The sequence below is a fragment of the Dasypus novemcinctus genome, chromosome 1, assembly GCF_030445035.2.
Source record: "Dasypus novemcinctus isolate mDasNov1 chromosome 1, mDasNov1.1.hap2, whole genome shotgun sequence".
Classification (NCBI taxonomy): Eukaryota; Metazoa; Chordata; class Mammalia; order Cingulata; family Dasypodidae; genus Dasypus; species Dasypus novemcinctus.
The window spans coordinates 115,579,353-115,607,245 of NC_080673.1; the positions used below are offsets into that span (position 1 = coordinate 115,579,353).

Consider the following 27,893-nt stretch of genomic DNA (forward strand, 5'->3'; position numbering starts at 1 on the left):
ATCAATAGAAGGATCTGGAACCTGGCAAGAAGTCCACATGGACGTCAGCAACCCCAAGATGGCTGCTGGAAGACCCTTCCCAAGATTCTGCCACTCAGAAGATGTCCTCAAGTCAGGGCTTGAGGCTCCTCAAGCCAGGAGAAGCCCCAGATATTCCCCAAGGACTTTCTCATTTGGCCCTCCTGGGAGATGGATAGGAGAAATAAGCAATCAAAACAGTAAACAGCTGGAACTCCTCCCCTGTCATTAGCAAAGAGGTGGGATAATTAACATTTCAAAAACAGGCACCAGGCCTGAATTCTGTCTCAGGACCTGGATTCCAGCTCCCTTCTTCTCCACTTGGATCACCACCCAAATAAAACCTGGGCATTTATAACCTATAATGGGAAATTGTAGCTTGTAAATGAGTCCTCTTTATCACTTTTTAGCCCCTTGCTCTCTACCTGGGACCCCTGATCTGTTATTTTCTCCCCTTTCTCTTCCCTCCCTACCTGAAGAAATTACTGGCCTAACTCACCCAACAAGTGCTCTTGAAATTCATTTCTCCAGCATAGTTAAAGAACCTAAACGAAAACCAGGAACAGTGCTTTCTCACCAAAGTCAGCTGCCATGAGTTGAAGCAAGATGGCAGGCGATCTCTGCCTGGTCTCTCCTTCCTGGGCTTTCCCTTCTCTATAGCTTCCATGGGGGTCAGCTGTAAGCTGTCAGGCAAATGGCTCATCCTTCCTTCTGGGGGCTTTAGCTGTTTGAGCCTTCTCCTTCCTGTCACATCACATGACTGGCAGGATCAAAATGACAAAGTTCTCTCCTCTTTAGCATGTCTTCTTGAGTGAGTTTCTATTTATACAGGGGACTCAAGCTGAGTCATGCTGTACTGATGTGGTTGAATCAAAAGCCCTAAACTGATTTTATCTGTAAACTTGAATCCTTTGACTTTAATACAATCAAAGGGTATCACAACCAGAAGAACAGATTAGTTTACAAACGTAATCTTTCTCCTTTTGGGATTCATAAATAATCCCAAACTGCCACACCCACTTTCTGACCCTGCAGGTTAATTATTAATACTCAACCATGTATTTCATTCCATTTTATAGGGCTTGAGTACCTCTGTGACCTTTATAACCAATTGAATTCCCAATTGAACTCTTATCTGTTATATAAAGCAAATTATGAGAACCAAGGTGATCTGACTCTGGCATTTGGGCTTTTAATATCCTTCCCCTACATACAGAAACACACTATGCCTTTTCTCTGTGTTAGTGCCCGTCATGTACCACCCACCTTTTCTTCCTTTCCCCATATTTGTAAAGGACTTTGGTACCTGGTTTCTCTTGTCTCCTTGGCATCCACTGTATTTCTGAAGATGATCAACCCATTACCCTAGCTTCTGTGCTCTTTCATCTGTTCAACTGAAGTGAATTTCACTTCAAATGATTGGCAGAATTCAAAAGATAATCTCCTATTCCTAGCTCTTGCCTCCAGGATTCCCCTATTCAAACTCTTACCTTCGTACTGCAGTGAAAGGATTTTACAGTTGTAATTAAAGTTCCAAGTTAGTAGACTCAAAGATGGGGGATTAAGGGAGTAGTCCAGATTTAATCACAGGAACCTTTAAAAGGCAGAAGGACAAGTCAGAGAGATTTGAAGCTTAAGAAGGACGAGTCTTGCTTTAAAGACAGGAGGCCTCCTATGAAGGAATGCTGGCAGCCTAGAGGGCTGAGGAGGTTCCTGGTTGACAGTCAGCAAGGAAACAGGGACCTTAGGGCTAAGCCCCAAGGAACTGGATTCTGCTAATAACCTGAATGAATCTGGAAGCAAATTCTTCAGATAAGAGCCCAGGTGACTGACTCCTTGATTGAGACTTATACTCCAAGCAGAGCCCAGCTGAGCCGGTGAACTCTTTACCTGTAGAACTATGAGGCAGTACATGGGTGTGGTTTTTAAGATATTAAGTTTATTGTGATTTGTTACTCAGAAAACAAAACAAATTTAAAAAACCCCACCAAAACCCCCCTAAAAAACGAAAAACACCTCCCTTCCACTTCTGAAATGTAATATTAAATGCCACTATGCATTAGCCTCATCGTGACCTCATCATGATAGTCCTCGGTAACCACATCCTCCTCTTTCAGCTCTCTCCACCTTGAAGTGACTCCTAGATATGATCCCTTCCTACCTGCCTTCTGACTTCACTTTCCTACAATAAATGACTTCACCCACTCAACTCCCTTGCTCTTTTTTTTGCTCCATCTTTAGAGAAGTTGTAGGCTTATTGAAAAATCATGCGGATAGTAGAGTTCCCATATACTGCTTCCTCTCCTCTCAGTTTTCCCTGTTATTAATACTTTATATTAGTGTGATGCTTACGTGTATTATTATAATACATTATAATAATATTATAATATATATATAATATAATATAATAATAATATAATACAGTATTATTATAATCATACTATTAATTGTAGTCCATAGTATACATTAGGAGTCACTCTTTGTGTTGTACAGTTCAATGGTTTTTTAAACATTTTTAATTCTGGTAATTGCTGTTTTTCTATTGCCTTACCCACCCAGCAAAATCACACCCAAGAATTAATTCAAATCTCTACCTTCTCTATCTTTACATCTTTGTGAGTGAGAAAACCATGCCCATTTGTGGGTTCGATGTCACTACATTTATTGAATCCAATCTTAGGAATACTTGAGGTTGCTGTGCAATATCTCTCTAGGTCCTTTCTTTATTAGCATCCTTAGGGCCTTTTGGTAGGCAGACTAATGACCTACCAAAGATGACAACACCACGTCTGTGGAACGTGAATACATTAGGTTATATGGCAAAGAAATTATGGTGTCAGATGAAATTAAGGTTGCTAATCAGAAAACCAACTGGTGGGCCCAATGTAATCACTAGGGTTCTTAAAAGTAGAAGAGGGGCACAGAAGAAAGTCAGAGGAAGAGATGTGATGGTGGAAGCAAGGTCAGAGAGAGGCGGTGTTGCTGCCTTTGAAGATGGAGGAATGGGGCCACAGCCAAGGAACGAAAGCAGTCTCTACAAACTGAAAGGCAAGGTTCCAGAAAGGAGCACAACTATGTCACCATCTCGATTTTAGCCCAGTGAGGCCCATGTCAGGCTTCTAACTTATAGAAATATAAGATCATAAATTTGTGTTGTGTAAGCCACTAAGTTTGCGGTAGTTCGTTACAGCAGCAATGGAAAGCTGATACCAGCCTGTATCAATGGTCACCATTTTTCTCAAATTCCCTTCCATGCCCTTGACACCCTGGCCCTCAAGCAGATCCTCCAAATTTAGTGAGAATATATAATTTTGGGCCAGATATTTCTTTCAATTTTCTCTCTTTTACCCCATTAAAAAAAGTATTTACATGAGGATACATTCTTAATCCATTCCCTTTAAAAACAATTTCCTGTTTTTTTGTGATGTCAATTCATCTCATTTCATTTTCCTTCTCTTTCTTAATGGACCTGATTTTACCAATTAACTACCTTTCCTTTCTTCCTTATGGTTCATTCTCTTGGCAGGCATACAAGTTCTGCCTATATAATTTTAAACCAAATAAGAAATATTTTCTCTGAACTTCAAGATAGCCTCTAGCTATGGTGAAATCTTTGGAAAGAGTTGTCTATACCCTTCTATTTTTTCACTGCTTTATCTCACTGAGTTCATCAGATGGCCCCCAGTAGCTATGAGCAGAGCCACAGGAGAACACTGTGCATTCAGTCTCTCTTCCTTTTTTTTTTTTTTTGTTAAAAAAGTTGTGAATTTACGAAACAATCATTCATAATATGTAGGATCCCCATACACCACCCCACCACCAACACCTTGAATTGTAGAACATGTAACGATTGATAAAGGAACACCCAAATATTACTGCTAACTATAGTCTACAGCTTACATTAAGTGTATTTCCTCTATAAACACCCTTTTATTAACACTATGCATTAGTATTGTACGTTTGTTATAATTCATGTAAGAATGTTCTCACTTTTGTACTGTTAACCACAATCCATCCACCACAGGGGTCACTGTTTTACACAGTCCCTTGCCTTGTACAATCCATCCAAAGTGTATACCCAGCGGCTGTCAGTCCATTAAAAAAAAAAAAGATTTATTTCTCCTCGCCCCCTCATTGTTTGTGCTCACTGTCTGTTCTCTGTGTCTGTTATTTGTGTTCTCTCTGTGTCTGCTCATCTTCTTTTAGGAGGCACCGGGTACCAAACTCGGGACCTCCCATGTGGAAGGAAGGTGCCCAGTGGCTTGAGTGACATATACTCCCTGCTTGTTGTGTCTCATCATTGCAACATCTCATTGCATCATCTCATTGCATTGGCTAGGTGTACCAGCCCTTCTCATCAGCTCACTGTCTTGATGGTCTTCTATAACGGTACCAAGAACTGAATTGGGGACCTCCCGTGTGGGAGGCAGCCGCCCAACTGCTTGAGCCACATCCGTTCCCCCAGTCCATTGTTTTTTATTTTCTTTAACTTGGAGTGGTAGTGAAAATAAATATACTTGGACCCAAACATATATTATATATATAACCCAAATGTCCCAGGCCTCTAATGAGCCCTGATTGAAACTTGGGCTTGCCAGGAGGAAATTGACCTTGGGAAGTTTACCGCTGGAATTAGGACTCAGAAATTATGGGGTTAACTGTTTTTTGTACCTGTTGGGCAGGCAGACAAAGAGACTGAGAGCTCAAAACAGCTAAGAGGGTCCAGGAAGTTCTTAAAAACCCTATGAAAAGGATGAAGAGAGCTTTTCATAGGGCCGTATGGGATCTTTGATAGCAAGATGCCTGATTCGTGGAATTACAGCTCCAGGAAATTTGTTCCTCCAATGAGACTGTTGTGGATTTTGCTCCGGTAGCCATTTCTGTGTAAGAACCCAAATCCTTTATCAACATTAAATGAATGTGTATCCTTTGCTATGTCTATTGTTGACATTCTATGTATCAGCACTGATATTCCGACAATCATTTAAGAAGCCTCTCACTGGTGTGATTGTTAGAAAGGAGTCCCTCTCCACCCTCAGAATCGCTTAGTTATTTCTGAGGTTTTCCAAAGGGAGGCTTTTGCATATTCATAAATGAGCCTGTATACTCCCTTTACTACAGGACATCTTCCCTCTTTGTCTTTTACATGTCCACATGCTCTGCCTCTTAGAGCACATGGTGACACCTCTCACTGCCAATGCCCACTTAATATCTTAGTTTGCTTGTCTAGGACACGAATTCCAGATATCCCCAGAGCTTCCAATTACGGTTGTGTTTGGTTGTAAGTCACAGAAAACCTGGACTTAAACTAGTTTGGAGATAGTCTAGCTGATGAATAATATCATCAGGGATCTAGGCTCTTTTTATTCACCTGTTCTGCCATCTAAGAAATTAGTAGAAAAACAAAGGTTAATAGAAAAAATGGGAAAAGACCACACATAAGAAATTTACAAATAAACCAGGAATGATCATTAAACATTAAACAGGTATTACTATTAAGTCAAAGAAACATAAATGGAAACACTGGTATGCCCTTTGTCAGCTATCCAATCTAAAAAGATTAAAATGAATTTTCTATCCAGTATTTGTGAGGGTTCAGGGAAGGCAATCTTCTTCATTATTGGGAGGCTATGAATTTGGGACAAACTTAATGTGGGAAATTTGGCAACATGTATTAAAATTTTAAAAATGGGCCTCATCTTTGATCCAGCAGTTCACCTTCTAGAATTTATCCTGAGAAAGAGTTGTGTATGTGTGCAATGATATTGCTATAAGAAAGTTTGTGTATAATAGGAAGATTGGTTGATTAATTATGATATACACCAACAATTGAATACCATGCAGCCATTAAATATAAAGTTGGAGAAGGACATTGAATGAAGGACATGAATGGAACCATGTTTGCTATATAAAATTGAAAAGAAGTTTACAAAATAATAAGAGCTACCATATATTGAGTTTGATAACCACTGATTATCACAGATTTTTTTATTGTCTTTTTTTAAAAAATAGATTACATAAATCATTACATTAAAAAACATAAGAGGTTCCCATATACCCCAATCCCCACCCCACCCCTGCCCCTCCCACATCAACATTCCTTTTCATCAGTAAGGCACATTCATTGCATTTGGTGGATACACCCTGGAGCACTGCCACACTGCATGGACCATAGTTTAAATTGTAGTGCACACTCTTCCCCAGTCCATCCAGTGGGTTATGGCAGGATATACAATGTCCTGCATCTGTCCTTGCAATATCATTCAGGACAACTCAAGTCCCGAAAATGCCCCATATCACACCTCTTCCTCCGTCTCCCTGCCCTCAGCAACTCCCCTGGCCACCATCTCCATATCAATTATACAATTTCTTCCATTGCTAGAGTCACAACAGTTCTATTATTGGAACAAGTCCACTCCAATCCATATTATAATCCTCCATCCTGTGGACCCTGGGATGGCGATGTCCACTCCATCTCTAAATCGAGAAGGGGCTTAGATCCTGCATGGTTGGTGGATGCGATTCTCCTGCTTGTAGCTGTAGATACTCTCAGTTCCCTGGTGTGGTGGTTGACCATTCTTACCTCCCCATCAGCTGACGTGGGTAAATCCAACTCTGTGCTGCAACTCTGCTGTGGCTCAGGGCCCAGCTGGCACATGGACAGTCCAGAGATTGAAGTCTCCTGGGACCAAGTAATTGCTACCATCACCAGCTGGTGATGCAACTAGAAAAAGACCTTGAATAAAAGGGGGAAATGGTAAAGACAAATGAGTTTATGTGGCTAAGAGACTTCAAAATGAATTAGGAGGTCATCAGAAGGGTCACGCTATGGATGTCTCAGCAGGATCACAGAGACACCCAAAGTAGATAGAACCCCATGAGCTGGTGCTCCTGAGGGCTGCAGAGACTCACAGGTTCTATGGTCATGGCAGATGGCTCTGGAGTTCATTGCCTTGCCAGTGGACCCTCCTTTGGTATTTGTGCTCCTGATTGTGATAGAGTTGGATTCAGATGTGACCTCTCTATACATGCCTCTCTCTCATTTTTACTGAACCTATGATTGGCTCTTGGGTTTGGGTATGCACAGATTTTTTATCTCATTTAATCTTTATAACTACCCTAAAATGTGGTTTCTTCTGATAACCAGCAAGCAGTTAGAGACTCAGAGATCTTAAATTATTTGTTTAATTAAATTATTTGTTATTTTGTTTAATAAATTATTTGTTATTATTGTTTAATAAATTATTTGTTCCCTGAACTTAGGAGACCCAGAATTCGGATGTAGGCTGTCTGATTCCAAAGAACATTATATTATGCCTTTAATCCCTGTACTTTGTGTATAAATCCATTTTTTTTCTTTTAATTTTTTCTTTTATTATTATTTTACCATTTTTGTTCTTAAAGTAAATGTGTTTGCCTAGAAGAAAAACCCTGGAAATAAAGATGGTATGTGGCTTGTGGGTTTCAGGCAATTTTTATTTTCTTCTTGCTTGACTTATAATAAGGGGGAAAAAAGCTTAATTAAATGGAAAATAAGAAGTGCCAGCTTGAGAACCTAGTCAATCGAGTCCCAATACTGGACTCTTTTCAGGTAAAATGAAAGAGAGGTCACGAGGTGGAAGAAAGAGGGCAAAGGTCTGCGAGGTAGGAGTCACCTGACTTATCACTTGGGCCCTTTTGCAGATTGGTCTCCTTTGACCTGGGTGACTCAGCTGGAAAATGAAAAAGTTCACCTGTAAGGTTCCTCCCTTCCTAAACTCTGTGCCCTGAAATGCTGAAGTACTAAAACAAAAACAGAGCATTTGAAAACAATTAGCTCCCAAATAAGTTACTAGTGTACAAACTGAAATGTGCTTGTTGTCAATTTCATGATTTTTTGGTTCTTTTTCTAAGTCCTCTTTTGGAATTATCTTAAGAGCTTGCTGGGAATGTGTTTTCTCTCTTCACTGGTGTGGATAGTTTTGTTTTGGAGAGGGTATTTTTCAATTTTCAATAAATTCTCGAGATTTTAGACTTATTTTTGGTACCAAATTAAGTGTAATTAAAATGTGAATAATGTTGTTTATGGATCTTTAAACCAATTCAGATATTAATTCCAAATGTTGGGAGGCAATACGAATATGGGTTTTTATATCTTTTAAGAATATAAATTTTGGTATTTTTAATAAACTGTAAAGTTTTGTATAGTCTTTAAAAAAATCTATGCTTCTTGGCTAAGTTTCTCGCATTGGGTGAAGAATTAACAGTAATTCCTAATGATGCTTTCAACAATTTAACTGACTATGATTTCTATTTGCAAATATAAGGCAGAAAGTTCCTAGATGCAGGTACTAGTAGACACAGCAGGCAAATTTTGGGATAGCCACAAACACTCATTAAGTCTGATAATCGGCTGTTTTCGTGACCTTGCACAATCACTTTCCAGCTTTTCCGCGCCATTCAGAATGCTGCAAAGATACTTAACGGAGTGTGAAAACAGCATTTAAACTGTTCATAGTAACATTTTCATTCAAAATGTTTTTAAATTTTTAAAATTTTTTTAACTTCCACCCTTAGATTCAGCTCCTGATTTTATTGATCTTGGGGCGCACGCATCTCATTTCTGAGGCTCATTCATCAGAAACTGCCCACTTGCTTTCCGGGTGGGCAACGGTTGTTTTTGAATAAAGATTCGGCTTCAGCGTCCTGTGACTGAAAGAAAACCCCCAAAAAACTCGACTTCAGTGTCTCCCGTCCCTTGAGGGGCGGGCCACGGGCAGTGACCAAATCCCTTCAGAAGAGATTCTGGTCCCTTGGAGCAGTACCCGGGCTAATCGCCGCGGGTCCCTTCGTCCCGGCCCGGGAGGCGGGAGTTCTGGTTTGCCTGTACTTGCGGCCCCGCCCCGCGGGCGGTGGGCCCCCGCGCATCCAGTGCGCCCCCACGCCGGCCTTGCACGCTTTCCGCCGCCTGACGGCAGGCGCCGCGCCTGGCGACGGCAGGCTGCTGGCACCTAGGGGAAAGGTGGGCGCAGGGGAGGGGCCGCCGCTCGGCGCCGAGACCCTCTGCAGCCGCTCGAGTGAGGAGAGACGCCCAGGGCCGCGCCCTCGGCGCTCGCCTCATTCTTCTCTTGGCCACCAGGGCGGTGGGAGCTCCCCGCCCGCTACTCCGGAGCCCGGCGCGGGGTCCTGGCGCCTTCCCTGATTGACAGTGTGGCCGGTGAGTGGCTGGCGGAGCTGGGAGCCGGGCGCGCGCCGGGAGTGGGCTGCGGGGCGCGGGTGGGACTCGGCGCGGGAAGGTCGCCCCCGGCCGGCGGCTGTGCGGGGCGCGCGGGCTGTGTTCCGACCGAATTCTGAGCGTTCAGGAGGGAAGATTGGAGGGAGTCCCCGACTGTCCTACTGAGATTGGGGGGACGGGGCAAGGGTAGAGCCCGGAAGGATTCAGTAAGATTTTGAGAAAGCTCTTATCTAGAAAGCACGGCACGGATATTTGCTGTCATTCAGTGGGAGCTGCTTTTTTAGGGTATGTTCGGACAGCCTGCCTGACTCCTGTCAACATGTGTATAAATGATTGTTAGTGCGGTGCCTCTGAGCCCGTGAACCCTGAGATCCGAGCCCTTGGTCAAACTTTGAACCGGTATTAGCCGCAGTGAGTAAATAATGAATCCTTTATGCCTGTACTTTAAAGGATTGTGTTATTTACTCATTTGTTAAAAAAAGTAGAAAGCTGTTGCAATGAAACGACGGGGTTTTAACCTCTCAGTTTCATTTTAAAATGAGTCTGAAATGCAAATTGAAAATTCGGAGTGGATTCTCAAAAAACGACATGTTTGTTCAGATGATTCTATGTCTGGTAGTGTGTTAAGGGCAGGTTGGTGACAGTCCAGTCGTTCTCCAAGTGAAGCTAAATAGAGTTGGCATTGTTGATGGATAAAGATTTATTGAACATGAAAGTTATTACACGGTGGGGGAGAAATTTGTTAATATTGGTTTTTTAAAAGTGACTAACCAATATACTCTATGTCTATTTCTTATTACCAGGAGGTAAGTTTGTCTAAATTTTGGTTGGCTTGTTTATGAGTGAACAAGCTGCCTTTTATAATTTTTTGGTACATCCTGAGTTTTAATGATTGACTTTTTTTTTTGAAAGAGTAAAGTTTTTTTGTATTTTATTATTATTTTACCGAGTAAATATCTGAGAGAGGAACAATAGCACCACAACTCACCCAGCAAACCAAAAACCTTAGGGCTTAGTCTTCACTTACTCTCTTTCATATCCAAACCTATTGCCAAGTTGTCAATGTCATCTTATAAATATTTTTCAAATCTGCTTTTCTATCTTCATTTATACGCCAATCACTATCCAGCCTATATGATCTCTTTAAAGAAATGACATAATCTACTATTCAACTTTTATTCTTTTCCAGTAAGAAGTGACTTTCAAATTAGCCATCTTCTTACAAAAGTAATAATTATTTGAAATAATATTGAAAAAATTCAGACAATGCAGAAAGGTATAAAGCAAAAAATAATGGCTTAAAAATCTACTGAACAGTAAGAAAAAACAAAATAAAACCCTTTCAGGGGAGGGGATATGGCTCAATCGATTGAATGCCTGCTTCTCAAATGCGAGGTCCTGGGTTCAGTTCTTAGTGACTCCTAAAAACAAACAACAAGCAAACAAGTGAAAAAAAACCAACTCAGGTGAGTCGAAGTGGCTCAGTGGTTGAGCAGCTGGGTTCCCACAAATGAGATCCTGGATCTAATCCCTGCCCCATTGCCTCAAAAAACAAAACAAAACAAAAAAACCCCTACAATGTAACCTAGTTTAATTTTCTTGCCTAATAGTAGTAATCTAAAAGCCCATTCCTTTTTCAGGAAGAATATGGACCATATATGCATTGGGCATTCATAGCAAGAGTTCCCTAGATGGGGATCATGGGTTGTGGAATATTTGTGCATTAAAAATAAATAAATAAAGGAATTCCCTAAGGGAATTTACATTCTTTTGCATCAAAATAGTATTAAAATATGTCCACATCCAAAATTTATTTCTTTGTTAGGTATCCCTGAAGCTTTGAGGTGAAAATAAATATTTTAAATATAAAATAAAATACAACCTAGGGTAGAAGGCATCGATGAAGGAGCACGTGTGAATGGATGGAGCTTTGAAGATCCAGTGTAGATGAGGACAAATTGAATGAGGGTGGGCCTTAATCCATATGGCTGAAGTCCTTATAAAAAATAGAAATAGGACCCAGAAGTAAAAACCAGACTCAGTAGTAGCCAGAAGTCAGTGGAAACCAAAAGTGTAGACACAAGGAGAGAGGTGGCCCTGTGATAGAGAACTGACAGGGTGCTTGGACTTCGGGAGAAAGCAAGCCCTGTCAGTAACTCGATGTTGGACTTCTTTCCTCTTAAACCGTGAGACAATAAATCCTTGTTTTTAAAGCCGACCAGTTTGTTAAAAAAGTTAACATCCTCAAAAGATCCTGTTTACTATGTGTTCATTCCCACAGAAATGGATTAAGAGTAAGGATGTGTTTTTTTTTTCTGGAGTACATGATTCAATCATGACACTTTTGAAGAATATTGGTTAGTTGTTTTGTGGAGAGTCCCTCAATTTGTATTTGCCTGCCAGCTTTCAGGGACCAAATGCGATGGCCTTTCTGTTTGGAGTTATCTGGGTCTTCTTTTGAGCCTGGGCGTTTCAAATGTGACCAGGTTCTTGAGGGGGTGGGGAGGTGGAGCTTTACAACTCTACCATTATGGCTTTGTTTTCAAACAGCTGTCTCTCCTTAGGGGGTTTCCAGTCAGGTCTCTTGACCATGTTCTTTGCGGGGTCTCAGCTGGGATGATTACAGCTTTATTCTGACCAGCTGCCTCCCTCATTTCCTATACTAACCTGCCTCAATGCCCCAGTCCTTGCAGTGGTTAGTGGTAGGCATACCTGAGCTAGCCTTAACCTCTGACCTTATCTGCCGGCCCTCCCTCACTCTGCTTCAGTCCCCTTGGCCTCCTTTCTGTTACCAGACTAGCACTTGGACTTGAAACGCTTCTCCAGTTATAGGTACTCTTTGGTTTTTGCTCGAAGGTCCCACTGGAAAGGCCTTCACATAATATTACTGTTTACAATATTATTTACTGTTTTTATAATATACTTTTAAAGTTTTTAAAAAGATACTTAGATCATATAAATGTTACATAAAAAATATGGGGGATTCCCATATGCCCTGCTCCCTAGCCCTCCCACACTTTCTCACATTAACAACATCCTTCATTAGTGTGGTAGTTTGTTACAACTGATGCACACATTTTGGAGGATTGCCACTAAGTGTGGATTATAGTTTATGTTGTAGTTTACACTCTCTCCTATTTATTGTTAACATGTCTCCAGTGAACATGACTGGTAAACAAAAAAGAAAGGATGAACTGTGACTAAAGTTGGCATTACTTAAGCATTACTTAATAGTAATGGACCTTATTTATACTTTTTTACACATCAGAAGCTAGATTATTAGCTATGAAATAAGTGATTTATAGCATAATTTGTGGGACTGAAGGAAGTTGTTAATTTTTTTTTTTTTTTTTTGAGGTACGGGGGCCGGGGGATTGAACCCGGGACCTTGTATGTGGGAAGTCGGTACTCAACTGTTTGAGCCACATCCCCTCCCCTAGGAAGTTGTTAATTTTTAACTTTATCAAGTCATCTCTTGCTGGTGTTTCCTAATTTCCCTAGCTTTAAACATAGCTCAGTCCTTGGACTTCTGTGTTTTCAGTCACTCCCTTTATGACCCTGCCCTGCCCACCTTAGGTCTTAATGCCATCTGTGGATATCTCTCTCTATTTCCATCCAGGACCTCTCCCCTCAACTCTAGACCAGTGCACCCAAGCACCCAACATCTACTTGATAGCTCTACTTCAATGTTTAGAAAGCATCTCAAACTTGAGTATGTCCCAAATTGAACTACCTGAACTCTGTCAGTGTCGCTGATAGTTTTAGACTTGATCAAATGAATATAATTTAATATATCAAATACTACCGAACTGTATGTACTTTAAAAGAATAAATTTTATGATCTGTGAAGTATATCTCAATGAAACAAAAATTGACCACTGATGTGTCACTTTGGACACTACCTACATTTGTCAAGAGCAGTCTTGGTTTAATCGTGGGCTGGGGATGAGAACCTGGTTGGAGAAGGTTCAAGTGGGAAGGTATTAGAGACCAGTGGAGGAGCAGAGGACAGGAGCTGGATGGAAATGTGTTGTGGCTTTTTGTTGTTGTTGTTGTTTTAAAGATTATTTATTTCTCTCCGCTTGCCCCCCCCATTGTCTGCTCTCTTTGTCCATTCGCTGTGTGTTCTTCTGTGTCCGCTTGTATTCTTGTGAGCAGCACCGGGAATCTGTGTCTCTTTTTGTTGTGTCATCTTGCTGCATCAGCTCTCTGTGTGTGTGGCACCACTCCTGGGCAGGCTGTGCTTTTTTTGAATGGGGCAGCTCTCTTTGCAGGGGCACACTCCCTGCACGTGGGGCTCCCTTACGCAGGGGACACCCCTGCCTGGCACAGCACTTCTTGTGTGCATCAGCACTGCATGTGTACCAGCTGACCACACAGGTCAGGAGACCCTGGGTTTGAACCCTGGACCTCCCATGTGGTAGGCCGATGCTCTATCAGTTGAGCCAAGTCCACTTCCCTGTTGTTGTTGTTTTTAATGAGAAGAATTACAGAATTTTTATATCCAACAGAGAAGGAAAAGTTGATACAGGGGAGAAAAAGTGAGAGGTAGTAGAAATTACTGAGAGAGGATATCCTTGAGTCAGCCATAGGGAATGGAAGGTTAACCTGAAACAGGAACAGGGAGAGTCCCAGGGGAGATGACCTCTGCTTATCAGAGGGAATTATCTAGAAAAATAGGAGAGTGAGGGAGTAGGGCAGGAATAGGGTATAGTTATTTACAATAAAAGGTAGGAGAGTGCATGCTAAGGTAATGGGGATGGCAAGGTCTTTAGAGGAGGGTGGGCCCAGGATTCAGGGGGTCAAGGACAAAAATCTTCTATATGGATTTTGAAATTCACTGTAGTTGCCAAAATATTAAGCTTAAAAGTTCTGTATAATTTGTTGGTAATAGTTGATGCTGATGATAGCACTACAGTGTGAATGTAATTACTGTCATTGAATTGTATACTTGAAAGAGCTTACAATGGGAAATTTTATGTTGTATGTATGTTATCATAATTTAAAAAAAGTGTGTAATATTGTGAAATCATCCGCACTGCTCAGAAAAGTGTTTACTCTTGGATGCTTAATTCAGCGTGGGTCTTTGGCATTTAAAAAAGATGAAGAGCAGTTTACATTATTGCTTAATGAGGACCAGAAGTAGAGGGATGGTTTTTCATGCACGAGAGTCTCATTTATAGTTCTCCACTTTTAACAAATGATATCCCTCTCTCACATGTCTCACAGGCATCTAAAACTTACCACATACATAACTAAGCCCTTGAACTTTCCATATCCCATCTACCTTATCCCCCTTATCCAAATGTAGATCATCTGGCTTTCTGCAGAAGTCTCCTAAATGGCCTTACATCTGCACTTGACACCTCACCTCCACTCCCCCACCTTTCTCCATACATCAACTAGGGTGGTCTTTCTTTCTTTCTTTTTTTTAGGTATGGGGCTGGGGATTGAACCTGGGACCTCTCATGTGGGAAGCAGGTGCTCAACCACTTGAGCCACACCCACTCCCCAGGGTGGTCTTTTAAAGCATTATTAAGGGTCATGACCCTTTCCCATTTAAAAGGCCTCAGTGTCACACTGATCGGACAGTGCTTCCTTGATGTGGTCTCTTCCTACCTGTCTAGCCTTGTCTACAATGATGTGGGTTCCCAGAGTGCCAGACTCAGATTGTTCCCTTGGCTTAAAGATTTCAGCAATCTGACTCCAGATCTCTTTCTACATTGTTAAGCTGTATTTGGACCTGAATATAGTATTAACACTCAACACAGGCAACGTGAAAACCTACTGGAAGAAGACATTTTAAATGAAAGAGATAATTTATGGAAGTTAACATTCAGATTTTAAGTTCCTTCTTCCAACAAAAGTATTCAATATTATCCTACTGCTGTTTCTGTGCCTTTGATAATTGTTGTGGTACTCACCTGGCAGTGCCTTGAGGACCCCTTGTCAGAATTGTAATCTTGGGGCATTAGCCTCAGCAGATAATTGAGGCAGGTACTTATTTACATAGTGTCCCATGGACTGCAAGGCAGAATGAACTCTCCCTATACTTGTATACATATAGGAAAAACAGGGAGGGCCTAGAACTCTTGAATTAAGCTGACCTGGTTGAAGACTTCAGTCTATGTTTGTTTTTTTAATCTGTGCGCTGTTTATTTTATGATGCACTCTGTTTAGAGGTGGACTACATAACTAAGAGTGTGATAAAGAGTCAAAAATTAGAGAAACATGATTTTTAAATGTAGGTTATCAATTTTATACTACATATGCTAGTGTATATTGAAGAAAAATATTTAAGCTTTTCAAAAAGTAAAAATGTGGCTTCAGTATTTAGAAAGCCACAAGAAATGGGTTCATGGGAGAGAGGTGATCTAGGTAGATCATCAGCAAGAGTACAGGTAGAAAGGGGAAAGAATCTCCGTATACATAGCCCCTCAGGCTTGTTTGAAAGTACTTTTCCAGGGGGCTACGAGATACTGGTAGGCCAGACAGCATGAGTAGGCTGCGTTCAGATGAATTTTGAAGCCATTTGGAATTTTCTTTTATCAAGGAGGTAAGGTCTTTGTGCTGGTCTAGCACACGGACAACCATGGTAAGGACCCAGTTAGGATTAACAGGACCCAGTTAGGATTAACTGTTTCAAAGCAAGGAAACAGCAACAAGGTGGGAAGCTGATTTTTGTTATAGGAAAATCTAGATGTGTATAGGGGTTTTTGTTTTTTTGTGTGTTTTTCATGTAAAGAAGATAACGCTAATCCAGTGAAAGTATGACATGCTCAAAAAGCTTCTGACGTATAGGGAAAGATTAATTTTTACTTGAACACAGGAATTACTTTCAGTGAGTCAGTTAAATCCAGTGTACTGTAGTAAATAGAGGTTCTTATAGTTTGTAGGTATAATGTTTTCTTTACTTCTTAATCCTCAGCATATTTTTGTTTATTTCAGTTTTGAGTAACACCCTGTTTTATGTTGTTAGAATTTTTTAAAAATATAGAGTATGCTTCAGCAGGATGGAATGACTCCTTAATTACTAAGGCCCTGCTGATTTCCTGAAGAAGTTTGTTAGAATCCTAGGAAGAGCCAAAGAAGCTTCTAGGCAAGGCAAATTATAAAATTAATCTTATCACATTGAAGGCAAACTTTTTGCACCACACACTTATAAAATTGTTGTACTTATAACTGTTTTAGCCATTTTTCTTACATGGGCAGAGATAATCTTTCTTAGGTATCTTAGTTCTAGTTGGTGCCTTATATCAGTAGGATAATCTACAAAAATCTCTTAAATTTTTCCATCTTGAATTAGCAACCTATTTACACTCAAGCAAGATGTTATTTGGCTCACTTAATGAGTCTTGAGAAAGGGTAAAAAAGTGTCTTCAGTGGCTCAATGTGAAACATCAAATGGAGATGGCAGTAGAAGTGATTGCTGGTGTTGGTGCTGGCCTATTGGTTTCTGAAGACTTGAGAGATGGGTTAAGTTTACAGAGCGAAGGCACAAGGTCTGTAGATTATTTATGCCTTTCACTGCATCAGGAGAATAGAATTTTGGCCGATTACCATTCATTGTGTTCTTAGATTAAAGACTTAGCTATTTACGTTTAATTACCTATGTGCCAATCTTTTCCAGTTTTTAAAATGAATAGAGTGTTGTGAATGTCATAACAATACAACGGTTTTTTGGGGGGTATAGAAACAATTATTCAAAGATTATGATTTTTTAAATCTTTTTTTAAAAGATACATAGATCACACAAAATATTACATTAAAAAATATAAGGGGTTCCCATATACCCCACTCCTCACACCCCCCACTCCTCCCACATCAACAACTTCTTTCATTAGTGTGGTACGTTCATTGCATTTGATGAATACTTTTTGGAGCACTGTTACATGGCATGGATTATAGTTTACATTGTAGTTTATATTCTCTCCCAGTCCATTCAGTGGGTTATGGCAGGATATATAAGGTCCTTTATCTTTCCCTGCAGTATCATTCAGGACAACTCCAAGTCCCAAAAATGCCCCATATCGTGCCTCTTTTTCTCTCTCCCTGCCTTCAGCAACTCCCGTGGCTACTGGTCTACAGCAATGATATAATTTCTTCCATTGCTAGAGTCACAATAATTCAATAATAGAATACCAGTAAGTCCACTCTAATCCATATTTTATTCCTCCATCCTGTGGCAATGCCCACTCTACATCTAAATTGAGAGGGGGCTTAGATCCCACATGGCTGATGGATGGGAATTTCCTGCTTGCAGTTGTAGACTCTTTGTTCCTTGGTGTGGTGGTTGACCATCCTTACCTCCTTGTAGCTGACCTGGTGTAAGTCCAATGAACAGGAGAGAAGGTATTGGAACTCTGCTGAGGCTCAGGGCCCAGCTAGCACATGGACAGTCCAGAAATTCAAGTCTCTATTTTGTTTTATAAGCAGTTTTACTATAATATGCTTAGGTTTGCCTTTTCTGTTTTTATCCTTCTTGGTTTTTCTAGAAATTCTTCAAACTATGGCTTGATACTTTTGTCAGTTTTGGAAAATTATTGGCCAGTATTTCTTCAAATATTGATTCAGCTCCAATTTTTCTCCTTTCCCAGTTCTCTAGTTGTATGAATATCAAACCTTTTCATCATTTCCTATATGTTTCTTATGTTCTTTTATGTGGTTTCCACCATTTTCAATTTGGATTTTCTTTTCTCGGTGGTAATTTATTTTCATCTATGCTTCAATACGGATTTTTCCTACACATCTATCTTCTTGTTCACCAATTCTCTTTCTTCTGAGTCTAATGTGCTGTTAACGTCTTAATTTTTACTATCAATTCTTTCTTATAGAATCTAGTTCTTTAATATCCTCTATCTTTTCATTTATTTTATTGAACATATTAATCAATTATTCTCATGTCTGTGTCTGATAACTTCAATATCTGGATTATCCATGGCTTTTCTCTCTTTCTCTCTCTCTCTCTCCTTCCTTCCTTCTTCCTTCTTTCATTAGGTCCTATTTTTGGCATGCCTGGTAATTATTCATTGAAAATTGGGATAATATCTTTTTTTGAGAGTGAATTTAATTTTCTTTTGGAAGAGAGGTATGAGTAGATCACTTTAATTGAGTAGAGGCTGGTCTATTTCTGGTTTACTCATTTTCAGGGTATAGGCCTTTAGGGTTTTCAACTGGAAAGCTTGGCATTTCCAGGGCCGCTACTGTTTAGCAGGCTTGCCACTGAAATGTCTCCCAGCACCAAGAGACTGCTGAAATATTTGCTCAGCTTTTTAGTCTTTAGCAGCAGCTTTATGCTTGCTGTTTCTGAATTTTGCCCATGCATGTACAATTGGGCACCAGCAAATGCCTGGAGAAACGGGCCTGGAATTCTGGACTTGCCCCTGCTGCCCCCGCCTTTCCTGGAGGAAGAAAGGCCAGAGCTCTGCTTTGGTTGTTCTCTGATCTCTGATCTCTTCAAAGCTGCTTATTATCTTTTATCTAGTTTTTGTAGTTGTTCTCACCAGGATGATTCTATTCCATCATGGCCAGAGAGGGAGTTCTGTATAGACTCCTTTGGCTTTTAAAAATTAAAACTAGGTTTATTGACCTATTGTTTCAAATTCAAAACCTCTATTTCATCAGGTAAGTTCACCTTCAGATCTTACTTTAATGAAATTTCTTAAAGGGGCCCTTTTAAACTGGTTTAATGAAACATTTTAAGCTTCATTTATACATTTGAATGCTCAGTCATGTTTTAAATTCTTGAACTGTGGGCTTGATTCTCTTAGTTATTTCTACACTTAATTCTGTCTCTTCCTAGAATTTAAATGTGCTTACTCATTAAGGAAACAATTATTCTATCCCAACAGTTCATACTATGCTTTTCAAGCCAGATAAGTCTAACTGACCCTCTTCACCAACTTATAGTTAGTTTTACTTCTCAATGAGTTTTGAGTAATTTTCATACTCTTCCCATTTCGTTGATATGGCCATAACCTGAATGTATTTCATTGACAGTTAATTGGTATTTTTAAGGTTGTTCTAATCACTGTGATATAATGGTCTGCTCACTGGATATGGAGCTAATCATTGCATCCCACTTTAAAAGAGACTTGTTAAAAATATATTGCTACCAAGTATTCACTATCTTATTTATCCGGACTACCTACTTTTGCTTTTCTCTCTACAGAAAGGCAGAAACTCTCCAGATGTCTTCCAGTAAAGACCAAGTTTATATCCCAATGTCACAAAGGAACACCAATGGTTTGCCTGGGATGACTTCCAATGACCTAAAGACATCTACTGAAGGCACTGTGTTAAGTTTTCATAACATCTGCTATCGTGTAAAAGTGAAGAGTGGCTTTTTATTTAGTCGAAAAACGACTGAGAAAGAAATACTAAAGGATATCAAGTATGTATATAAACTTTTTAAAAAAAGAGTTATTTATTTCTCCCCCCCACCCCCACCCCTGTTGTCTGCTCTCTGTGTCCATTCACTATGTGTTCTTCTGTGACTACTTCTGTCCTTATCAGCGGCACCAGGAATCTGTGTTTCTTTTTGTTGTGTCATCTTGTTGTGTCAGCTCTCTGTGTGTGCGGCGCCATTCTTGGGCAGCCTACACATTCTTTCACACTGAGCAGCTCTCTTTATGGGGTGCACTCCTTGCACGTAGGGCTCCCCTACATGTGGGACACCCCTGACTGGCAGGGCACTCCTTGCGCGCTTCAGCAGTGTGCATGGGCCAGCTCCACATGGGCCAAAGGAGGCCCAGGATTTGAACTGCGGACCTCCCATATGGTAGGCAGATGCCCTAACCACTGGGCCAAGTCTGCTTCCCTAAACTTTTTTTTTAAAACAACCTTATCAACATATGATAAAGTTGACAGGTTTGGCTATTACAAGTAAAGCTACTAGGAACATTTGTATACAAGTCTTGTACAGACATTGGGACACATGCTTTCATTTATTTTAGCTAAAATAGGAGTGAAATGGATCAGGTGATAGGGGTAGGTTTAACTTTTTAAAGAACTGCCAAACTTTTTTTTTTTTAAATTAATTTATTGAAATATATCACCCACACCCAAATATATGTAAACCATAAGTGTATAGTAATAGTTGTGAACTTACAAAACAAACATATAACATCATACAGGACTCTTATAACTCACCCTACCACCAGCACCTTACATTGTTGTTAAGCCTTTTTAACAAATGATTGAAGAGCATTGTCAAAATATTACCACTAACCAAAGCATTTTTCCCTCAACCCTCCCTATTATTATTATCTTTATATCATTTATATATGAACATACATAAACAAGTGTATAGTAAAAGTTGTAAACTTACAAAGCAAACATGTGTAACATCATAGAGGGGTCCCATACATCAACCCTCCACCAAATACTTTGCATTGCCGTTGGACGTTTGTTACAAATTATGAAGACTATTGTCAAAATCTTACTACTAATTATAGTCCTTATCTTACATTTGGTGTGTTTTTCCCCCAACCCACCCTATTATTATTTTTAAAATATATTTTTGTGGCAGAAGTTGTAAGCTTATAAAACAATCATACACGTGTGCAGAATTCCCAAACAACACCCCTCTATCAACCCACCACATTGTGATGGAAAATTTGTTACAGATAAGATACCATCTGATTGTTACGACATACAGAATGTACATTTGGCACACATTTTCCATACTGTCTCATTATGAACAGTACATCTTTGGCATAGATGCAAGAATATTATTCCTGCTAACCACAGCCCATAGGTCACTCCAGTTGTATTTTTCCAATGCGTTCCCAACACCCTGCCAGTAGTGATGTACATTTGCTCTAGCTCACAAAGGACACTCTTGCATCTGTACATCAACCACAGTTTTCATCCACCTCTTGGTTTACTGTGCTATTCAGTTCCTAGATTACTCTCTAGCATTCTGTCAATTGGCATTTACATACCTAGACTACCATTTTCAGCCACATCCCCATTTATAAACTAGCTATGAGTCACTATTTGTTACCATCCATTCTATACATTTCCACACTTTTACAGTAAAGCAAATTAAAACTTTTACATACATTAAACATCAGAGTAGTCCATCTCAGTCCTTCTCTTATTTTGAGTAGGAATCCACCACCTACCACCAGGTCTTGAAGATATTTTCCTACAATTTCTTCTAGAAGTTTTATGGTTCTTGCTTTTATTTTTAGGCTGGAGCTAATTATTGGATGAGGTGTGAGATAGAGGTCCTCTTTACTTCTTTTGATGATAGATATCCAGTTCTTTCAGCACCATTTTGCTGAATGGACTGTTCTGCCTGAGCTGTGCAGGTTTGACAGGCTAGTCAAAAATCACTTGACCATACATGTGAGGTTCTGTTTCTGAACTATCAGTTTGGTTCCATTGGTCTATATATCTGGCTTTATGCCAGTACCATGCTATTTTTACCACTCTAGCTAGATAATATGATTTAAAGTCTGGAGATGAGGGTTTGCTTTTCCTTTTTATGATGTTTCTGGCTATTCAGGACACCTTTACCCTTCCAAATAAATTTGATAATCATGTTTTCAATTTTATTTTTAAATGCTGGTGGAATTTTTATCAGGGTTGCATTGAATCTGTATATCAATTTGAGTAGAATTGACATCTTAATGATATTTAGTCTTCCAATTCATGAGAATGGAATATTCTTCCAGTTATTTAAGCCATTTAAAGTATCTTTTAACTTTGGGTTGCAGTTTTCTGAATACAAGTGCTTTACATTGTTGGTTAAGTTTATTCCTGAGTATCTGAGTTTTATCTGTCATATTTTATTTTCATCACTCTTTTGACACTTTTAGTTACTTTTATTGATAAAACCTTCATTTCTAGAATCTTTCAGTTCTCTCTCTCCTGTCTTTTCTTTTCAGGCTCTAGCACACCCTTTAGTATTTCCTGAAAATTTGGTCTCTTGTTTAGAAATTCTCTCAGTTTCAATTTATCTGTGAATATTCTAATCTCATCCTCATTTTTGAAAGACAGTCTTGCTGGATATAAAATTCTTGGCTGGAATTTTTTCTCTTGTACCTTTTTTTTTTTTTAAGATTTATCTATTTTTCTACCCTTTCTCCCTGTTGTCTGCTCTCTCTGTCCATTTGCTGTGTGTTCTTTTGCATCCACTTGCATTGTCAGGCGGCACTGGGAAACTGCATCTCTTTTTTTGTTGTTGCATCATCTTGCTGCATCAGTCTTTGTGTGTGCGGCACCATTCCTGGGCAGGCAGTGCTTTTTTCATGCAGGGCAGCTCTCCTTGCAGGGTGCACTCCTTGCATGTGGGGCTCCCCTGCGTGTGGTGCCCCTGAATGGCACGGAACTTATCACGTGCTGCAGCTCTGCACATGGGCCAGCTCCACACGGGTCAGGAAGCCTTGGAGACTGAACCCTCTACCCTCCATATGGTAGGTGGACGCTGTAGCAGTTGAGCCATGTCTGCTTCCCACTTGTAGTATCTTAAATATATCATTCCACTGTCTTCCTGCCTCCATGGCTTTTGGTGAGAAATCAGAGCTTAATCTTATTGGGTATCCCTTCTATGTTATGCATTGCTTTTCTCTTGTTGTTCTCAGAATTCTCACTTTGTCTTTGGCATTTTACATTCTGATTAGTGTGTGTCTCAGAGTTGGTCTATTTGGATTTTTTCGGATTTTTTTGGATGAGAGTACATTGTGCTTCTTGAACATAGATATCTATGTCCTTCCATAGTGTTGGGAAATTTTCTATCATTATTTCTTCAAATATTTCTTCTGTGCCTTGTCCTTTCTCTTCTTCTGGGACACCCAGGACATGTATGTTTGCACGTTTCTTGCTGTTGTTTAGTTCCCTGTGATCTTGTTCAGTTTTTTCCATTCTTTTTTTCATCTGTTCTTTTGTATGTTCACTTTCAGAGACCATTTTTTCAAGCTCACCAATCCTTTCTTCTGCCTCCTCAAATCTGCTATTATATGATTACAATGTTTTAAAAATTTCATTTAATGCACCTCTCCTGTAAGATCTGCTATTTTTCTATGTATGCTTTCAAATTCTTCTTTGTGCTCATCCAGTGTCTTCTTAATATCCTTAATCTCTTTTGCCATCTCATTGAATTTATTAAGGAGATTTTTTGAACATCTGTGATTAGTTGTCTCAAACTCCTTTATGTCATCTGGAGGCTTATCTTGTTCCTTTAACTGGTTGTAGCTTCCTGTTTCTTGGTGTGGATTGTAATTTTTGGTTGGTGTCTTGGCATCTGGATTACTAGAGTATTTATTCTGGGTGCATATTTTCTCTTTTAGTTTAGTGCTTCCTGGTCTTTCTCCCTTGCCGGTTATATAGTAGAAGCCAAGGATGTAATTGGTTCTCTAAACTGTGGACGGTCAAGCTGCCCTCATTACCCCCACGGACTGATGAAGCTTCTCCCAACTTTCTCCTTTGCCAGAAGTAGGGACAGAGTCACAGCTGTGTGGACTAATCCAAGTCATGCAGGCCTAGACTGTAGTTGCCCAGAGAGAATGATGAAGCTTCATGCCCCTTTCTCCCCTACCTGGGGCATGGATGGAGCTGCAGGTGTGGGTAGCAATTTATGCACTGCACGTACAAGATGACCACAGTCGCCCCAATATACTTTTAATTATTCAGTTTGTGCCAGCCAAAGGTACCCACAGTTACCTGGATAGGCTGGGGCGGGGCTTGCCAGCCTCCTCCCTGCCACAGGTGGGACTGAAGTATAGGCTAGGACTGCAGCGGATCTGGGTGAAAGAAACCAGTTCCTACCATCATTGTGATTTTTGTTCCTGGTTCCCCTCAGGCTGGGGGCTGAGTCAAAATGATGGCCACTAGCACCTTTTCAAGTTTGATAGATTCACACCTCAGCTGTTCCCAGTGTTATACCTTAGCCACCCGAGTCTATCATTCCATAGCTGAAATCAGCAGCCAACCATCTCCTCCTCCACTGTTTTTGGGAAATGAAGCTACTAATTCCAGCCACAGAACAGCACCTGGGGCAGCTTGAGCCACCAGAGTAGGACAATCACTGGCCTCTGCAACTTGGCCAGTAATTTCCTGGAGAGGCTGGTACAGGTACCCCAAGCTTCCTCTCTGCTGGAGGTGGCACTGGGGCCTAGGCTAGAGTGCAATTTGACCTGGATGGGAAGAAGCTGGTACTCACCAGCACTGGGATTTTCAGTCCATCCTACTTCCTCTTGTGCCAGGCGCGGAGTTAAGATGGCAGCTCCTGGCCTCTTTCTGGCTTGGATAGCCTCAAATTTTAGCTGTTTTCAGGATTATACTTTAGCCCGCTGAATTTACTCATCAATAAATGAATTTCTTGCCCAACCATCTCTTCCTCCCCCATTTTTGGGAAGTGGAGCTTTCAGTTCCAACCATGGAAGAGCTCCTGAGGTGGCTTGTGCCTCCAGTGGAGGATGGGCAGTGACCTCCTTGGCATGGAGTGCTCTACTTACGAGTCTTCTCTGCAGATGGGCAGCCTCCTCCTTCCATTCCTTCAAGGATGTTGCAGGATGCGCCTCTGGGCTCCTGAAGCGCCCAGACAGGTGCTTCAGCTAGCTCCAGAGAGCTCTGGGTGTCCACCAACTGCCTTGTAGCAGGAGCTGATTCTAGGAGTGCCTTACTCTGCTGCCATCTTGCCAAACTGTTTTTAAGTGGTCATATCAGGTGCATTAACTTGAGAAACCAAGCAATTAATATGTCATATGGTTTTTCTCAGGTAAACTTTGTGTTTTAGTGGAATGAGGCCTGACTATGTGATTAACTACTTCTTCAACTTGGGGTGTAATTATAGTCTCTGAGTTTCAGCTGTCTGATTCGTGAAACAGAGAGAAGACCTGCTTTTGTCCCTTATGAGCCAGGTGCTTTTAGGTATTTGTGCACTTTATACTTTCTAGAATAAGAGTCAGGAGATTAAAATGTCAATGTATTATGAAAGTAGTTTAGGGAAGCAGATTTGGCTCAACTGATAGAGCATCCGCCTACCACATGGGAGGTCCAGGGTTCAAACCCAGGGCCTCACCTGATGCTGGCCCACACTCAGTGCTGATGCGCGCAAGGAGTGCCATACCACACAGGGGTGTCCCCTGCCTAGGGGCATCCCATGCGCAAGGAGTGCACCCCTCAAGGAGAGCCGCCCCACGCAAAAAAAGTGCAGCCTTCCCAGGAATGGCGCCGCACACACGGAGAGCTGATGTAGCAAGATGACACAGCAAAAAGAGACACAGATTCCTGGTGCCACTGACAGGAATACAAGCCCACATAGAAGAACACACAGCGAATGGACTCAGAGAGCATACAATGGGAGTTGGGGGGAAGGGGAGGAAAAAAAATCTTTAAAATGTGGTTTGATACTCAGTCTTGTTTTAAATGAATGGACTGTTTATAGTAGTTTGTCATCTATAACAATTTAATGCTTTCCCTCTATTATTAAGAGAGGAAGAAATTAAATATAAGACAATTATAGTTTAGCCTATAGTGAATTGAAGTCCAAAGTGATGAGAATTTAGGATCCAAGTTGATCTATTTGCTTATATATAATAAGCTCCTAGCATATGATTTTCATTCTTTTCACCCAGCAATTAATCCATCATGTGGTGGTGGAGGCAGCAGCTTTGACAGTAGCTTGGGAATGGAAATGAGAATTTATTTAGGACCTACTAGGTACCAGGTATCTCACCGGTAATAGCCAGTAGGGCTCCTGTAAACGTTTTTCTGATTCCTAGAGAATTGAATCTAATTCTTCCTTTCTGTGGGGTGGAGAGATAGTTTGGGTTTGTTGGGACAGCATGGCCTATGCGTTTTATGTTATTTGTTTGTTTGTTTAATAGGGAAAGCAATTACTCCTAGACAAGGCAGGCAACTTTTCTGGTTCTCCAAGGCTGGAGGAGTGGTTAGAGAAGAGCCCTTTACCATAGTGTGGCTGCAGACTCATGTGGAATCAGATGCTCCTCTTGTTTTCTTGCTGCTTTGAATTGGACTGCGGGCTTTTCTGTTAGTAGCAACCAATTACTTTCAGAGGGCTAGGACATGACTAGATAGGGGAAAGCTTTTTGGACGTGAGGCTTGAGTGGATGGAGGTGAGGACAAGAGCTGTGCTGGATTCCAGCTTGGTCCTTGCAGCAACAACTCCTCTCACGCCTATGTGCAGCTGTCTTTTATTAGTTGAGAAGACTTGACTAGGAAAAAAAGAGTAGAATGGTGGATACAAAACTTTTATCTTTTGCTACATGTCTAAATACAGTTGACAGACTGTAAAGTTGACAAGGTGTTGTTTTTTTTTTAATTGAGATATGGGGGGAATGAACCCAAGACCTTGTATGTGGGAAGGTGGTACTCAGCCACTAAGCGTCATCGGTTCCTGACAAGTTTTTTTGTTTGTTTTCCTTTTTTGGAGGTACCAGGAAATGAACCTGGGACCTTGTACATGGGAAGCTGGTGCTCAAACATTGAGCTACACCTGTTCCCCTGACAAGCTTTTTGTGCAGTATAAACATCAAGGAAATGTTGGTCACTTTGGATTTTGTAGAATGTAGCAAATGACTTGAATATACACGGGTTGAATAGATTTAAAATGCATCATGTGAGAGAGTACATTTATCTTCTAGTGGTTTTTTAAATCTTTTTTATTTTTCAATTTTTAAAAAAAAATTTTTTTATTGTGTTTTTTTGGAAGACACGTAATGTTTTAAAGTTAGTTGATTAGTAACTCGATGCACTAAAAAGTGTCATCTGTTCCAGGCTTCCCAGCATTTTTATGACTGAACGGTATACATTTCAGCAACAGATGAGTTCATCCTTTTGTTACTAGCCTTATAAAAAAGCAGTCAAATCATACAATTCTTTGACAGGTAAATAGACCCCGGAGATGGGTGTCCTTGCTAACTCACAGTTCTAGTTTAGGTGTGCATGACAAAGGTCATTCTTTTTTTTTTTTCCTGGGGTTTCTCATCTCTCTCCTGGCCTTATTTTCTGGGAGCAGCCTGGTGGCAGTGAAGTCTGCATCACTGCAGCGGTGGAGCCGCAGGGCTTTCGGGCCGCCCTGCTTCTCAGGACTGACCCATCGCCACATCCTGTTCCTTCGGTCTCATCCAGTCTGCGCTTTTCCTGTCCCACCACAGCTGATGCTGATCACCTGGTCATGTTGGTGTCTGCCGTGCTCCTCCATCGGAATGTCCCCATTTCCCCCTTTGTAACTGATTATTATTATGATGGGAGATGCTCTGGTATTACTCCAAAATCCTATTTCCCTTTAAACGTTCACATGCTCCCTCCCCCAGCTTTCCCCTATATTGATGACTCCTGCCTGATCAGCCACAAATATGGTAGTTACCCAATGGAGATTTTTCTATTTTCATCTTCTCTTCTATATGCATTAGTTTGCTTTCTATCAAAAGGAAAAACTTTCATTTATTTTTCATTTTTCCTTTTTTTAAAAATATCAGTGTGGACTCATGGATTTGTATTCAATAATTTGTAATTCATTGCTATCTGTATTCTTTTTAAATAAAATTGTATTGAAGTATATCAATCACACATGAACAGCCATAAACAATAAGTGTATAGTAAACATTGTGAACTTACAAAGCAAACGTGACAATCATCATACAGGACTCCCTGCAGCACCCTCCACCAAGCCCTTGCATTGTTGTAA

At 40.5% G+C, this 27,893-nt stretch overlaps 1 protein-coding gene across 4 annotated transcripts in view; it reads left to right on the forward strand.

Moving 5' to 3' along the window:
• ABCG2 (ATP binding cassette subfamily G member 2 (JR blood group)) overlaps positions 1-27,893 on the forward strand; it is a 134,489-nt gene that overhangs the window by 71,860 nt on the left and 34,736 nt on the right. For 2 of the 4 annotated variants that reach the window (XM_058295671.2, XM_058295678.1), the window contains one exon: positions 19,404-19,625. In XM_058295671.2, the coding sequence (XP_058151654.1) occupies positions 19,423-19,625 (203 nt within the window). In that variant the 5' untranslated portion in view covers positions 19,404-19,422. Of the gene's footprint in view, positions 1-8,792; positions 9,215-19,403; positions 19,626-27,893 lie in introns of those variants that run through there. The other 2 variants (XM_071215591.1, XM_058295674.2) reach the window with 2 other exon arrangements.